The sequence below is a fragment of the Garra rufa genome, chromosome 6 (genome assembly GCF_049309525.1).
Source record: "Garra rufa chromosome 6, GarRuf1.0, whole genome shotgun sequence".
Classification (NCBI taxonomy): domain Eukaryota; kingdom Metazoa; phylum Chordata; class Actinopteri; order Cypriniformes; family Cyprinidae; genus Garra; species Garra rufa.
In genome coordinates, this window is record NC_133366.1 from 13,224,399 (window position 1) to 13,239,806 (window position 15,408).

The following is a 15,408-nucleotide window of genomic DNA, read 5'->3' on the forward strand; positions in this document are numbered from 1 at the left end:
ACAGTAGCCTTGAATAGGGGCATTCAAATCATGATGGTAGTGGACCTGAAAGTGGAAACTGACTGGAAAAAGACAGTTCACACTTATTTCCACTATAGAGCGCCTTGCGGCAATGCTGAGAATGCAGCTTGTGTTGCATTTTGAATTGCATTCTGACACATTTCGTAACGCATCAATGCGTGAAAATGAGTTTTGTGTAGCTAGAAGCGTCCACATTCATGTAGTTTTGTAGTTTCAGGCCTAGGTCCACGCAGAAGGGAGGTTACCTGCTATTTCCGACTTTGTACAAAAGGGGTGAATTCCTGGACAAAGATTAATGTTCATGCCAACTTAAACAAGCTACCGTGGGGCAAATTTCCCAAAGAAGCCATCCCATGGATCTACTGGCCTCTACGTCTGCTCTCATGCTCATGGGGAGCAGATCTGTTAGATGAAGGTCTACACACACACATATACACACTTACCTTGGCCTCAATCAGGTTCTTGCTGAAGAGGTTCCTCTCTGTCCTAACATCCTCATAGAGATTCTGTTGCTGCTTCAGTTTTGTTTCCGCTTCTGCGATTCTCTTCTTATACTCAAATATCTGCATTTCCTTCAGTTTAATCTCCTCAATACTCTCAAGGACCTGAAAAGACAGACAGAGACAGTTAAATCAGGAAAAAACGCAAATATGTTTGCAACCTGCATGTTGTCTGCATAGAAGCCTATTTCAGGGTAACAACAGACTTGTATAACGCCTACAATTTATTCAAAAAGATCTGTTCAATTTGTAGTCCCAAACCCAGGACAAAAATGTGCATTTTCAACCACAGAACTGTTTTTAAATTTATGTTTTAAGCACGACTGTGTATGATTTATGTTGTAGAACAAAACATGACAGTCACTTTATATGTTAAACACAAACCTTATTTTACTCATAAATCAAAAAACACTTTTCTAAAAACCCATTAAAAAATTCCCCAGGGATCCCACTGCGAATTAGCATTACAAATTAACTTCATGACTACACAGCTCTATAGAGAATAACGTTAGCATGTTGCCAAGCTAACACTCTACTCATAGCAATGCTTAGCAAAATCAATTACTGAACAATATAGATACATTGTATTTAAATAGAACATTATGGATGAAATTCCATTTCCATTCCATAAGGTCAAAAGTTTACATCCCCTTTTCAGAGTTAAAATAAGATGGATGATACAAAATGCATGTTATTGTTTTTTTTAGTACTGACCCGAGTAAGAATTTCACATGAAAGATGTTTACATATAGTCCACGAAAAAAAAATAATAGTTGAGTTTAAATAAATGAATCCATTCAAAAGTGTACACCCCCGTGATCCTTAATACTGTGTTCTTACCTGAATGATCCATAGCTGTGTTTTTTGTTTAGTAATAGCTGTTCATGAGTCCCATGTTTGTCCTGAACAGTTAAACTGCCCACTGTTTATCAGAAAAATCCTTCAGGTCCCACAAATTCCTTGGTTTTCCAGCGTTTTTGTCTATTTGAGCCCTTTCCAAAATAACTGTATGATTTTGAGATCCATCTGTTCACACTGAGGACAACTGAGGGACTCATATGTAACTATCATATGTATCATATGTAACTTGTAACAAAAGTTTCAAATGCTCAAATGCTAAATAAAATCATGATAAAAAAAAACATGAATTAAGAGGCGGGGGATGAAAATATTTTGAATTTGAAGATTAGGGTAAATTTAACTTATTTTGTCCTCTGGGCAATATGTTACTATCTTCTGTAGGACAGTACTAAATGAAAAAAATTGATGTTTAGGCAAAATAAGCAAAATATACTCATCTTCATTCTGTTCAAAAGTTTTCACCCCCTGGTCTTAATGCATTGTTTTTTCTTCTGGATCATCAGTGAGTGCTTAGAACTTCTGTAATAGTTGCATATGAGTGCATCAGTTGTCCTCAGTGTGAAAAGAAGGATCTCAAAATCATACGGTCATTGTTGGAAAGGGTTTGAATACACAAAAATGCTGGAAAACCAAAGAATGTGTGGGACCTGAAGGACTTTTTCTGAAAAACAGCAGGCAGTTTAACTGTTCAGGACAAACAGGGGACTCCTATTTTGGTAAAATAATTAACATTTTGCAGATTCTGAAACTTTTGACCTCCAACTGTAGGTCATCAAAGTGCATTTTGGAATTGCATAATACCTCATTTCGTTCCAGACCCATATGGAATTTCTTTTTTCTGCTGAACACAAAAGAAGATATTTTGATAAATGTGGGTAACCAAACAGGTGAGAGTAGCCACTGACTTCCATACTATTTTTTTTCATACTACAGTATATCAGTCAAAAGCGACTATCAACGGTTTCTTCAAAATATCTTTTGTGCTTAAAAGAAAAAAAAAAGAAACTCGTACAGGTTTCGAATGACATGAGAAAATAATGGGTGTACTGTCCCTTTAAGGCTATAAGTCATATGCTCACCAGCCTAAATGATGTCACAATGACAGTGACTGCTTTGGAATGTTTAGAATCTTTGGTCTTGACACTTTTGAAATGACTCCTCGCTAGGTCAGCTGCAGTAAGATACCATGGCTTGATGGTTGACCGGCACTGAAATTTTTTCAATACTGTAAGTTTTAAGGCCCCCCTGCAGGGTTGTGGTGAATGGAGCAGGGGGGAGCCTATAGAGTGGTAAATGGCGGATGTGGTGTAGTGTGTTGTGTGTGTGGTGGGGGGTGTGACACAGTGATTGACAAAAAGAGGGCCGGGGTGGTTAGTCTCTCTATCTAATGAACCTTACTGGTTTATAGCAACCCCACCCGACCCCGTCCTCTGTTTAACGGTTGTTAAATCACTGTTAACACCTGCTATAAACCTCAATCAATAACATGTAATAAACTTACATAACTATATGATCCCTGTGTTGTTGTTGTCAATAAATGTGATGCTGCTAATAAGCACAAAAATGCATATTACAATTAAAAATATTGTGTAAACAAGTGTGATTTATGAGATTTGTAGTATTTTCAATCCAATTTTTCTTTGTAAAAGGCAAAAAGTTGATCATACTGATTTTAAAGTTCAGGTTTCATTAGTTTAAATATACACTGAACCAAAAACTATCATAACATCTTAGTTGATAATTCACGGTACTTTATTTTTCATAAATGTTTTGGTAGCGACCACAGAATTGTAACCCATATACTAAAACAACATTAAAACAAATTAAATTTTTCATAAATGTACTAAAATGTAGTTTATTTTCCCCAAATATGATCATAAATGTAGGGGTGTACACTGTAAAAAGTTTTCACTAGATTCAACTTAAAATCCTAAGTTCAGCAGCTGCCTTAAAATTTTAAGTTAAATCAGCTTAAAACTACAAGTCATTTTAACTTATTACAATAAAATTTTGAGTTGATTTAACTTGTGAGTTGAAATTACTTAAGTTGATTTAACTTAAAATTTTAAGGCAGCCGCTAAACTAAAGTTTTTAAGTTGAAACTGATGAAAACTTAAAATTAGTCTCAGCCAGTGGACTAAAACATACACTGTTTCAGTAGTGACATGAAAAACCTTATTTTACTCATAAATCAAAAAACACTTTTCTAAAAACCCATTAAAAAATTCCCCAGGGATCCCACTGCGAATTAGCATTACAAATTAACTTCATGACTACACAGCTCTATAGAGAATAACGTTAGCATGTTGCCAAGCTAACACTCTACTCATAGCAATGCTTAGCAAAATCAATTACTGAACAATATAGATACATTGTATTTAAATAGAACATTATGGATGAAATTCCATTTCCATTCCATAAGGTCAAAAGTTTACATCCCCTTTTCAGAGTTAAAATAAGATGGATGATACAAAATGCATGTTATTGTTTTTTTTAGTACTGACCCGAGTAAGAATTTCACATGAAAGATGTTTACATATAGTCCACGAAAAAAAATAATAGTTGAGTTTAAATAAATGAATCCATTCAAAAGTGTACACCCCCGTGATCCTTAATACTGTGTTCTTACCTGAATGATCCATAGCTGTGTTTTTTGTTTAGTAATAGCTGTTCATGAGTCCCATGTTTGTCCTGAACAGTTAAACTGCCCACTGTTTATCAGAAAAATCCTTCAGGTCCCACAAATTCCTTGGTTTTCCAGCGTTTTTGTCTATTTGAGCCCTTTCCAAAATAACTGTATGATTTTGAGATCCATCTGTTCACACTGAGGACAACTGAGGGACTCATATGTAACTATCATATGTATCATATGTAACTTGTAACAAAAGTTTCAAATGCTCAAATGCTAAATAAAATCATGATAAAAAAAAACATGAATTAAGAGGCGGGGGATGAAAATGTTGTGAATTTGAAGATTAGGGTAAATTTAACTTATTTTGTCCTCTGGGCAATATGTTACTATCTTCTGTAGGACAGTACTAAATGAAAAAAATTGATGTTTAGGCGAAATAAGCAAAATATACTCATCTTCATTCTGTTCAAAAGTTTTCACCCCCTGGTCTTAATGCATTGTTTTTCCTTCTGGAGCATCAGTGAGTGCTTAGAACTTCTGTAATAGTTGCATATGAGTGCATCAGTTGTCCTCAGTGTGAAAAGAAGGATCTCAAAATCATACGGTCATTGTTGGAAAGGGTTTGAATACACAAAAATGCTGGAAAACCAAAGAATGTGTGGGACCTGAAGGACTTTTTCTGAAAAACAGCAGGCAGTTTAACAGTTCAGGACAAACAAGGGACTCCTATTTTGGTAAAATAATTAACATTTTGCAGATTCTGAAACTTTTGACCTCCAACTGTAGGTCATCAAAGTGCATTTTGGAATTGCATAATACCTCATTTCTTTCCAGACCCATATGGAATTTCTTTTTTCTGCTGAACACAAAAGAAGATATTTTGATAAATGTGGGTAACCAAACAGGTGAGAGTAGCCACTGACTTCCATACTATTTTTTTTTCATACTACAGTATATCAGTCAAAAGCGACTATCAACGGTTTCTTCAAAATATCTTTTGTGCTTAAAAGAAAAAAAAAGAAACTCGTACAGGTTTCGAATGACATGAGAAAATAATGGGTGTACTGTCCCTTTAAGGCTATAAGTCATATGCTCACCAGCCTAAATGATGTCACAATGACAGTGACTGCTTTGGAATGTTTAGAATCTTTGGTCTTGACACTTTTGAAATGACTCCTCGCTAGGTCAGCTGCAGTAAGATACCATGGCTTGATGGTTGACCGGCACTGAAATTTTTTCAATACTGTAAGTTTTAAGGCCCCCCTGCAGGGTTGTGGTGAATGGAGCAGGGGGGAGCCTATAGAGTGGTAAATGGCGGATGTGGTGTAGTGTGTTGTGTGTGTGGTGGGGGGTGTGACACAGTGATTGACAAAAAGAGGGCCGGGGTGGTTAGTCTCTCTATCTAATGAACCTTACTGGTTTATAGCAACCCCACCCGACCCCGTCCTCTGTTTAACGGTTGTTAAATCACTGTTAACACCTGCTATAAACCTCAATCAATAACATGTAATAAACTTACATAACTATATGATCCCTGTGTTGTTGTCAATAAATGTGATGCTGCTAATAAGCACAAAAATGCATATTACAATTAAAAATATTGTGTAAACAAGTGTGATTTATGAGATTTGTAGTATTTTCAATCAAATTTTTCTTTGTAAAAGGCAAAAAGTTGATCATACTGATTGTAAAGTTCAGGTTTCCTTAGTTTAAATATACACTGAACCAAAAACTATCATAACATCTTAGTTGATAATTCACGGTACTTGACCACAGAATTGTAACCCATATACTAAAACAATATTAAAACAAATTAAATTTTTCATAAATGTACTAAAATGTAGTTTATTTTCCCCAAATATGATCATAAATGTAGGGGTGTACACTGTAAAAAGTTTTCACCAGATTCAACTTAAAATCCTAAGTTCAGCAGCTGCCTTAAAATTTTAAGTTAAATCAGCTTAAAACTACAAGTCATTTTAACTTATTACAATAAAATTTTGAGTTGATTTAACTTGTGAGTTGAAATTACTTAAGTTGATTTAACTTAAAATTTTAAGGCAGCCGCTAAACTAAAGTTTTTAAGTTGAAACTGATGAAAACTTAAAATTAGACTGTGGACTAAAACATACACTGTTTCAGTAGTGACATGAAAATGCGGGACACGTTTTTTTTACATAAAGTTTCATCATTTACAAAGAAAATAATATATATATTTTTTTAACTTCACTTTTTAATTTTTTTTTTTTTTTTTAAAGATATGTTTAAAAACAACAATGGAATCAAATGCAAAAAATACTTAAATATATTTTTTCATAAGTTGAAATTTAGGGGTTAGGGTTCGGGACAGCCACCTTTTAACTAAAAGGACCCAATAAATTATAATTTTATATATATTATGCTTACTGATATTTTAATATTATTGTGGGTTTCAATTGAAAGGGATCTTAGTAAACACCTACGATTTGAATACTTAAATGTTTTTTGGTTGTGGGACAGCAGTTTGCACAAATTCTGTAGAATGGCCCATATATATCAATATCAAACATTGTTTTGGACACATGGCGGCCCAGTGTGTGTGAAAGATAAAAGTGATGCTCTTCCAGATTTTGGTCAAAACTGGGTATAACTAAGGCAACATCATTTTGAAGCCTGCTGTTTCATACAGCCTTTCTGCCAAAATTTTGGAAACGGTGTTTATGTTATTCATCAAGAGGTTATGCAACCTTGCACTGATGCAAATACAGACTCAGAATTGCCTTTACCTTTTTTTCCCCCACATGTCATGTTTTGATTTGCTTTCTTCAACTCAGATACATTCACATCAGAAGAAGTTTAGAAAACCGAACCACTCGGCTTTATTGAATTTCACTGCAGTCTGAATAGTTGCCAATCCATGTTAACCTTTTCACTTGTGCATTTAGCAAAGAGCAAAAATACACAGTTTCAGTGGGGTTTGATTGAAATAAGATTAAAACTTTGTTCTGAGCACATGGCTTTACGTTAAATTGATAGCAGAATGTGTCCAAGGCTATGCCATTCAAGCTCCTGTAGACGTAATTTTACAACAGTTTCAGACACCCACATCAAACACATTGCGTCTATAGAGATTTAAAAAAAGTGCATGTGTCAGATGAACCTCACAGGTTGTAAATACTTAGCCTTTCTGAAAGTAGTGTGTATATAATCAAGCAAAGCATGACCAAATAAGGCCAGTCACTTCCCGTAAATTCAACAACTCACAATTCACAGTCAGCTCCGGGGCCTTATAAATCAAACTTGCAGTCATCTCCTCTATAAATCTAGCTAAATTCAGTAATCTGAACCTGGCAAAAGTCATACTTTTTTATCCCCTTAAATGTCATCCTATAGGACAACACTTTGGGTTTGTCCACTGGGTGATTATGTGGAGCACCGCAGTGCATAGACTCATCAATCATGTCAGATGTCAAACAATCTAACCTAGAAAAGTTAAAAGAGAAACAGTGCTACAATACCGAATCTTTATGTTACATCTATATACGAGTATATGAAAACACATGTCCCCTTCTAAAAGAAAAAAAAATGTTGCTGCTCATATGTTCTTATTATATAAAGGTTCACCTAAATGCTAAGAAATTTTTATCAGCCTTATTATTCAGGAGTAAAGGACGATCACCCTTAATGGTTTTCTATAAATAACATGCCATTAATGATGGTGGAACATGGCGAAGTGTAATGAGACAGTCTGGGGGCGATATGTGCTGGCCTTAAAATTACAGACTGAACCTTTACAGAATTGCATTTAAAATTAAATTTGTAAAGACAGTTAATAGCTGTTTTCTAAATAACTACTGTAAGTGTGTGTGAAGGAAGTAATCCTGCAAAGAAATGTTTAATATCACGTTTTTATGAAACTCCTGCACCAAAATCTAAGAGCAAAGACGGCATACTTGCATACTTCCTGCGCTGGCTGAATGGGAGCTAACGAATAGCTTTCTTCAGGCATTATAGACCTACTTGTTTGAACCGTGTTTCTTATTTTAAATCAGAAGAATTTTTATTATTTGCAAAGTACTAGCAAGTTACAGCGTGGAGTCAGATCTCAAGAGGCAATCTCAAAACCATTAGCTAAGAGCTTTTTCAACACGCTGCCTTACGAATGCTTACGGCTGAGCATTTTTTACCTGGAATTATATTATTAACTTTTCAAAAAAAAAATCTCTCTGAAAGAAAGCAAATGTTAGCAATGCTGAATACATGAAAGCGATGTTGTGTCTCAAATAGCCTCTGGTTCCTAGGAAACTGTGATAGCTGTTCCAAAATAAACACCTTCTACAGCGCAACCTTCATGTAACTGAAAACTGAAGCCGACTGCTTGCACTGTTTGTGTTTGTAAGGCAGTATAATGAATGCTGGGAGTAAAGGAGGAATCTGTAGATGGAAACAGCATGTTGCATGTTTCACTGTTTCACTGTTTTACTGTTTCACTGTACACGATAGATAGATAGATAGATAGATAGATAGATAGATAGATAGATAGATAGATAGATAGATAGATAGATAGATAGATAGATAGATAGATAGATAGATAGATAGATAGATAGATAGATAGATAGATAGATAGATAGATAGATAGATGGAAACTGTAAACACAGACCTGCATTTTTTGGTAAAACTACTGCAAGAAGCACTGTTAAATTTTGTAAAATCCTGGCAGTATTTTACAGTGCAGATCTTCAAAGGATGATGCAGCTAGTTTACACAGAAACAGGAACACTATTATATGGAATATATTATGTCTAGTCTTATCTGTCTGAGACAGAAAGAGAGTTAGAGGATGTGCCTGGAGCTGAATGTAAACCTGAATCCTCCTGTTCATGCTGCAGTGCACTTTCCCAACATAAAACCTGAGAAAACAAATGTCAGGGCAAATGCCAGGATGCTAAGGGGTGTGTCAACACCAAAAAAAAAAAAAACAAGACGGATTTTTCATGGACTACTGTTCAAGACAGATATTTTTAGTACAAAGGTATGTAATGACCATCACATCTTAGTCTGTAATTATAATTAACAACAGCGCTTCCTGATTTGAAAAAGAAAAAACAAATCAACAGATGGTTTTAATCATAAGAGCATTTAATTTAAAAGAAGAACTTGAGAGTAGCAGAAACTTTCCAGCAGCAAATTAAATGTCTTACTAAGTGACTGATCTGGCCAATCAGTCATCTTTAAAATACCTTTTTTTTTCTTTGCATCTAATGCATTTCCACAAGTAGGCTACATTAATTCAATGAATGACACATTAACTGAGAATAGCAGGTGACACATTAACTGTAATTTTCTCATGTTATAAGGTCTCTTATAAAAGGTCATGGTGAGATAATGAGGCAAACTGCAGAGCTCTTTTACAGAGTAAAATAATAATCCTGTCATCATTTACTCACCCATATGTCATTTCAAATCTGACTTATTTTCATCGATGGAACACACAGAAAGTAAGATGTAGAATATTCATGCTGCTCTTTTCCATACAATTTTTGAGTGACTGGCCCTTTAAGAAATGTAGTTTAATATAAACTTGAAATATCGTCATGTAATTACAACATCAGACTCAATCAGACCTTTCTCTAATTATGTTGTTCATGCCACGCTTGGCTTAACTTGATAGTTACCCATTATACCTAAACAAGTTTGCCCATAAGTGCCAAAAAAAGTTACTGCCTTGAAGTGTGTATAGAGCGGCACACTCACATTGCACAGTTGCGATAGCAACAGTTTTATAAAGTCATCAGTAAGATGACTCACACAAGCATGCTGAAGTACTATAGAGTGAAGAAATGCCTTCAGGGATTACAAGACAAAACCAAGAGACTCTCGACTCTCAACAACTCTTAGAAAGTCAAACATCGTAAGAAAAAAAAATGTGAGGGGATTTCGAATTTGTTCACTCTTAGGCCTATAACATACTTTATGGAAGCATGAATGTAAACACGTCAAGCTACACAAGCTATATTTAATTTGTCAGGTTTTGAAATGCGCTCAAATTCAATTCACATCTCAGTGCAATCCTGTGTTGAATTCTCAGTACTACCACAAGGGGCACTATAGCTTACAGTTAGTGTTTTTATAGGGTTGCCACCTAGGCTCATAGGTATGGAAGCCCGTTTCCGCCACTGAATAAAACAAAGAAAAGGTTATTATATATTTCTCAATTCTTTTTTTTCTCAGAACTGCGTGATATAAACTCACAACTGTGAGCTATAAAGTCAGAATTGAAAGATATAAAATCTAAATTCTGACTATTTTTTCTTGCAATTCTGACTGTTTTCTTAGAATTATGAGATATAAACGTGCAATTGCGAGTTATAATGTCCAGTTTTGAGGGGAGGAATTGTGAGTTTATATCTCACGATTCTGACTTAATAACTCGCAAGTGCTGTAAAAAAGTAAAAAAAGTAAAAAAGTCAGGCCTAAATCTGCCTTAAAATCTTCTAGTGTGCGGATAGCCTTAAGTTCTCAGAATTTAAAGTCTATCTATATCACACAATTCTAACATCGTGTCTACATCGGACGTGAGCGGCGCGACGCGACACGACAAAATACAATAGAACCTATTATGCTGTCTACAGTGGGGCGGCGCGGCGCGACACGGCAAATCTACGACAGTAATCTGCTGCCGCATTCTATTTATGACGTGCTCACACAAAGTTTAAATGATTTGCAACGGTCGCTTTGTCGCGTCCAGCATAGACAGACTTTAGCTGTTGCGGCGCGGCGCGACGTGGCACGACAACTGTCGCGTCCGGTGTAGACACGGTGTGAGAAAAAAAGTTCAAATTGTGAGATGAAAAGTCTTAATTACTTCTTTTTTTGTTATTCAGTGTCTGAAATGGGCACTTGGAGATACGAATGTCTACCTACATTTATGCAAACCTCAAAAAATGCACTTATATGTACGAATCGCTGCAGTTCGCAAACACTAGAGGCAGTAAAACTCTGAAAACTTTTAATCATTTTCACACAAAGTATGATTTACAAGGCCAGAGTTTTGATTAATAAAACCTAATTTTCACACAATTCCTTTCAAAATATTGTGTTATGACTTCAAATCATTTTTAACATGTTGCGAGATTTGAAAACGGATACTTTTGAATGTTAGCGTCACATATACAGCTTCATATGTATGAGTTTTCCTACTCAGTTGGTTTGGCGCTGCCACTTGTGAGGTGAAGCGCACCAGTACGAATCCCATTAAACTAGTTAAACAAAACAGCTCAAACCCTTGTACAATAAAGTTAAAATAACACGGTTACATCGGCAAATGTCTTTTTATATCACTTTTGCATTCATTAATACTGCAATAGGGTTGGGTTGGTGTAGGGGATATTTCCAACATGATAACTTTCCCCGGACATTTGAATTCTGAACAGCCTTGTGATTTAACTCAATACATATCAAATGATCTATAAGAAGAGACAAAGCAATAGTGACCACGAAATAAAAACACTTTTGTTGCAACATCACTGTCGGATCCATCACTGTTTGAATCTTTTTGTAAATCCTGCGTCGAATTGTGTCGGTCAGGTTACTGAAGTAACCTCGGTTCCCTGAGATAAGGGAACGAGCGTTGCGTCGCTGACGCTATGGGTAATTGTAAACGAATCCGCGGTTAAATTAAGTAAACAAAGGACAGGTTATGTCCAGTATGAAACAAGGTCTCAGCTTTAAACTGTTGAGGAATCAATTTTGAGGAAATTCAAACAATAAATACCATTTTGAGGCTCTTTAATGTGTCGTGACAGATCACTGTATTGCCTTACTAGATCAATTGACACGTGAACCTCAATTTTCTTCTGTACTTAAAGAGATAGTTCACCCAAAAATAAAAATTGTATGTTTATCTGCTTACCCCCAGGGCATCCAAGATGTAGGTAACTTTGTTTCTTCAGTAGAACACAAAGATTTTTAATTCGAACCGTTGCAGTCTGCCAGTCATATAATAACACTCAAGGGGACCCACAGCTTTGAGAGTGTGGCTCGTGACGATACATTGAGGTCTTAACACACGAAACAATCGGTCTGTGCAAGAAACTGAACAATATTTATATGTTTATTTTTACCTCTGATCCACCGCGTTCACAATCAGTATATACGTTAGTCATTGTTTACACAGAGAGACTGCGGGTATGACGGATACTCAAAATGGTAATTTCCTTTGTTTATCCTGATTGTTGCAACCGATTAAAAAGTAAAATATTATGTTTGCTTGCGCGACCTTATCCGGGAGTGTTGACTTTTCATGCTCAGGACACTTGGACATTGCGGTGGATCAGAGGTAAAAAATTATATAAATACTGTTCAGTTTCTTGCACAGACCAGTTGTTTTGTGTGCTATGACCTCAATGTATCAGCACAAGCCGCAGGGTTTAATTTGGTTTTGTTTGTGTCTGTTTTTTAGACTCTTAAAGCCCATTGACTGCCATTATATGACTGACAGACTGCAACGGTTTTAAAACCTTCGTTTGTGTTCTGCTGAAGAAACACCTACATGACCTACATAAAGTCACCTACATGACCTACATGACCTCTTATATGTCAAAAGATCAAGGAAATTTTGGTTTCTCAGTTCATGACCCCTTTAACACATGAATTTTAACACAACACGCCGAGGACATGTTGTTTGTGAGTTGTTTACACGTAGAGTACATGTTGTTTACTCGTTTGCGAGGCGATTTTGTGTCAGTTATGTGTTGATTTTTCACACGTAAACAATGCATAAACGTTTCCTCAACGAGTTGAGTTTGCACATTTTTTATCTTTCTTGCTTTCCATAAACGTAATAAAATGTGCCACATATTGAACACACGTTCAGTGTCAAAAGGAAGTAGGAAGTGACATCATAACTTCAAGGTGACATTCACAATCACTCACTGAGCTAACTTTAGTGTACGTGTGTGTGTGTGTGTGTGTGTGTGTGTGTGTGTGTGTGTGTGTGTGTGTGTGTGTGTGTGTGTGTGTGTGTGTGTGTGTGTGTGTGTGAGTGCATGCTGTACCTTCTTGGTGAGCTCACTGGCCTCGTTTATGTAGCGATCCCTCTCTTTCTCCAGCTGGTAGATGATCTTTCGCTGTTTCTGGGCTTCGTCCCTGTAGTTTAAAATCTCCTGTTCCAGAGACTTCTTTGACTGTTCATGTAGCTTAACGATGGTCTGCTGTTTGTCTGTTTCGTTGGCCGCCTTGATCATATTCTGAAAAATGAAAATATGCACACAGCGACACAAGAGGTTACACAAAAGATCAATTTGTAAATATACTTAGCAAGAGTGACTCGAGATTTTCAGAAAATAGACAAGCTTGAGAATAGGCTGATTTTATTCTGTGATGTATTGCTGTTCAATAGATCAAAGGCATGATTCTCCAAGGTAAGCTGATATCAAAAACCGTGTTTGTATGCCACAGTGTGTGTGTGTTTGTGAGACAGAGTGTCTCCTGTGCAATTAAATATGAATATCCTGTTATTTTCATACGCACAATAGCAATGCAATATTCAGCATGTCAGCAGAAACATCATGCACCTTCTCTTGTTTTCTGAAATCCATCTGTGCATCATAACAGCGTGGGGAAGCTATGAGAACTGTGAAAACGCAGAACCACTGCAGAAAATTATCCCTATGGATAAAAATATAAACTATAAAGACTGGCCAAAAAGCTTACCTGCTATTAAGATTAGTTTAAGGAGATCTAAAGCATGTCCAAAATGTTTTAAGACCAGACCACTTAGGTTTTACTCACAAACGTTTTAGAGCTTTTTTATGTGATTAATTACTTGATAAATTATTTAATTATCCTAAAAAACAAACAAACAAAGGTTTTAGGGGCATTTGATTCATTTTCTGATATATTATTTAATTAATGAAATAATAATCTAAATAAATAAAGGTTTTGGGGTCTTTTATGTGTGTGATTTGTTTAATTGACTATTCATTTATTTAATGAAATAATAATCTAAATGAATAAATGTTTTAGGGGCTTTTTAATGTTTGTGATTGATTTGATTAATTTTCTAATATATTATTTAATTAATTAAATAATAATCTAAATTAATAAATAAAGGTTTTGGGGGCTTTTTATATGTGTGATTTGTTTAATTAAATATTTGATATTTAATGAAATAATAATACAAATAAATAAATGTTTTGGGGGCTTTTAAATGTGTGTGATTCATTTGATTAATTATCTAATATATTATTTAATTAATTAATAATCTAAATAAATAAATAAATGCTTTAGGGGCTTTTATGTGTGTGGTTAATTTGATTAATGTTTGGATAAATGATTTAATTAATCCTAAATAATCAAACAAACAAAGGTTTTAGGGGCTTTTTAATGTTTGTGATTTATTTAATTATCTGATATAATGTTGTTTAATTAATGAAGTAATAATCTAAATAAATAAATAAAGGTTATAAAGGCTTTTTGTGTGTGTGATTTGTTTGATTGATTATTTGATATATCATTTATTTAATAAAATAGTAATCTAAATAAGTAAATAAATGATTTGATTAATTATTTAATGTAATATAACAAACAAACAAACAAATCATTTTAGGTGCTTTTTATGTGTATGTGTGTGTGTGGTTTATTTGATTAATAATTAGCAAATAATAATATTAGCATTTAATATTAATATCTCATGATATTAATTAAACAAAAAATCATCTAAATAAAGGTTTTAGGGCTTTTTAGTGTTTGTGATCGATTTTATTAATTATTTGATATGGCATTTAATTACCTGAAAAAATAATAATCTAAATAAATACAGGTTATAGGGGCTTGTTATGTGTGTGATTATTTCAATAAATTATTTGATATATTATTTAATTAATTAAATGATATTCTAAATAAATAAATAAATCTAACCTTCAGGGCTTTTTTGTGTGTGACTGGTTTGGTATATTAATAAATTAATTAAACACAAAAATAATATGAATAAATAAAGGAATAATGCCAAAATAAATAAAGTATATTAATAGATGATCATTGCATTAATGAAATAATAATCTAAATAAATAAATAAAGGTTATAGGGGCTTTTATGTGTGTGATTCGTTTAATTGATTATTTGATTTATCATTTATTTAATAAAATAATAATCTAAATAAATAAATAAATGTCTTGGGGGCTTCTTAATGTCTGTGATTGATTTGATTAATTATGTATTATTTAATTAACAAATCAAACAAATCATTTTAGGTGTTTATTTGATTAATTATTTGATATGTATTAATATTAACAAAATATTAATAGTTTATTACTTGAATTAAACAAAAATTATCTAAATAAATGTTTTAAGGGCTTTTTAGTGTTTGTGATTGATTTTATTAATTATTTGATATATCATTTAACTAATTAAACA

General features: G+C 34.2%; 1 protein-coding gene across 1 annotated transcript in view; it reads right to left on the reverse strand.

Annotated features, from left to right (window-relative positions):
* cfap58 (cilia and flagella associated protein 58) overlaps positions 1–15,408 on the reverse strand; it is a 133,787-nt gene that overhangs the window by 104,401 nt on the left and 13,978 nt on the right. The window contains exons 8-9 of the mRNA XM_073842567.1: positions 13,050–13,241; positions 465–626 (exon numbers count right to left, since the gene is read on the reverse strand). Coding sequence (XP_073698668.1) covers positions 465–626; positions 13,050–13,241 — 354 coding nt within the window. The remainder of the gene's footprint in view (positions 1–464; positions 627–13,049; positions 13,242–15,408) is intronic.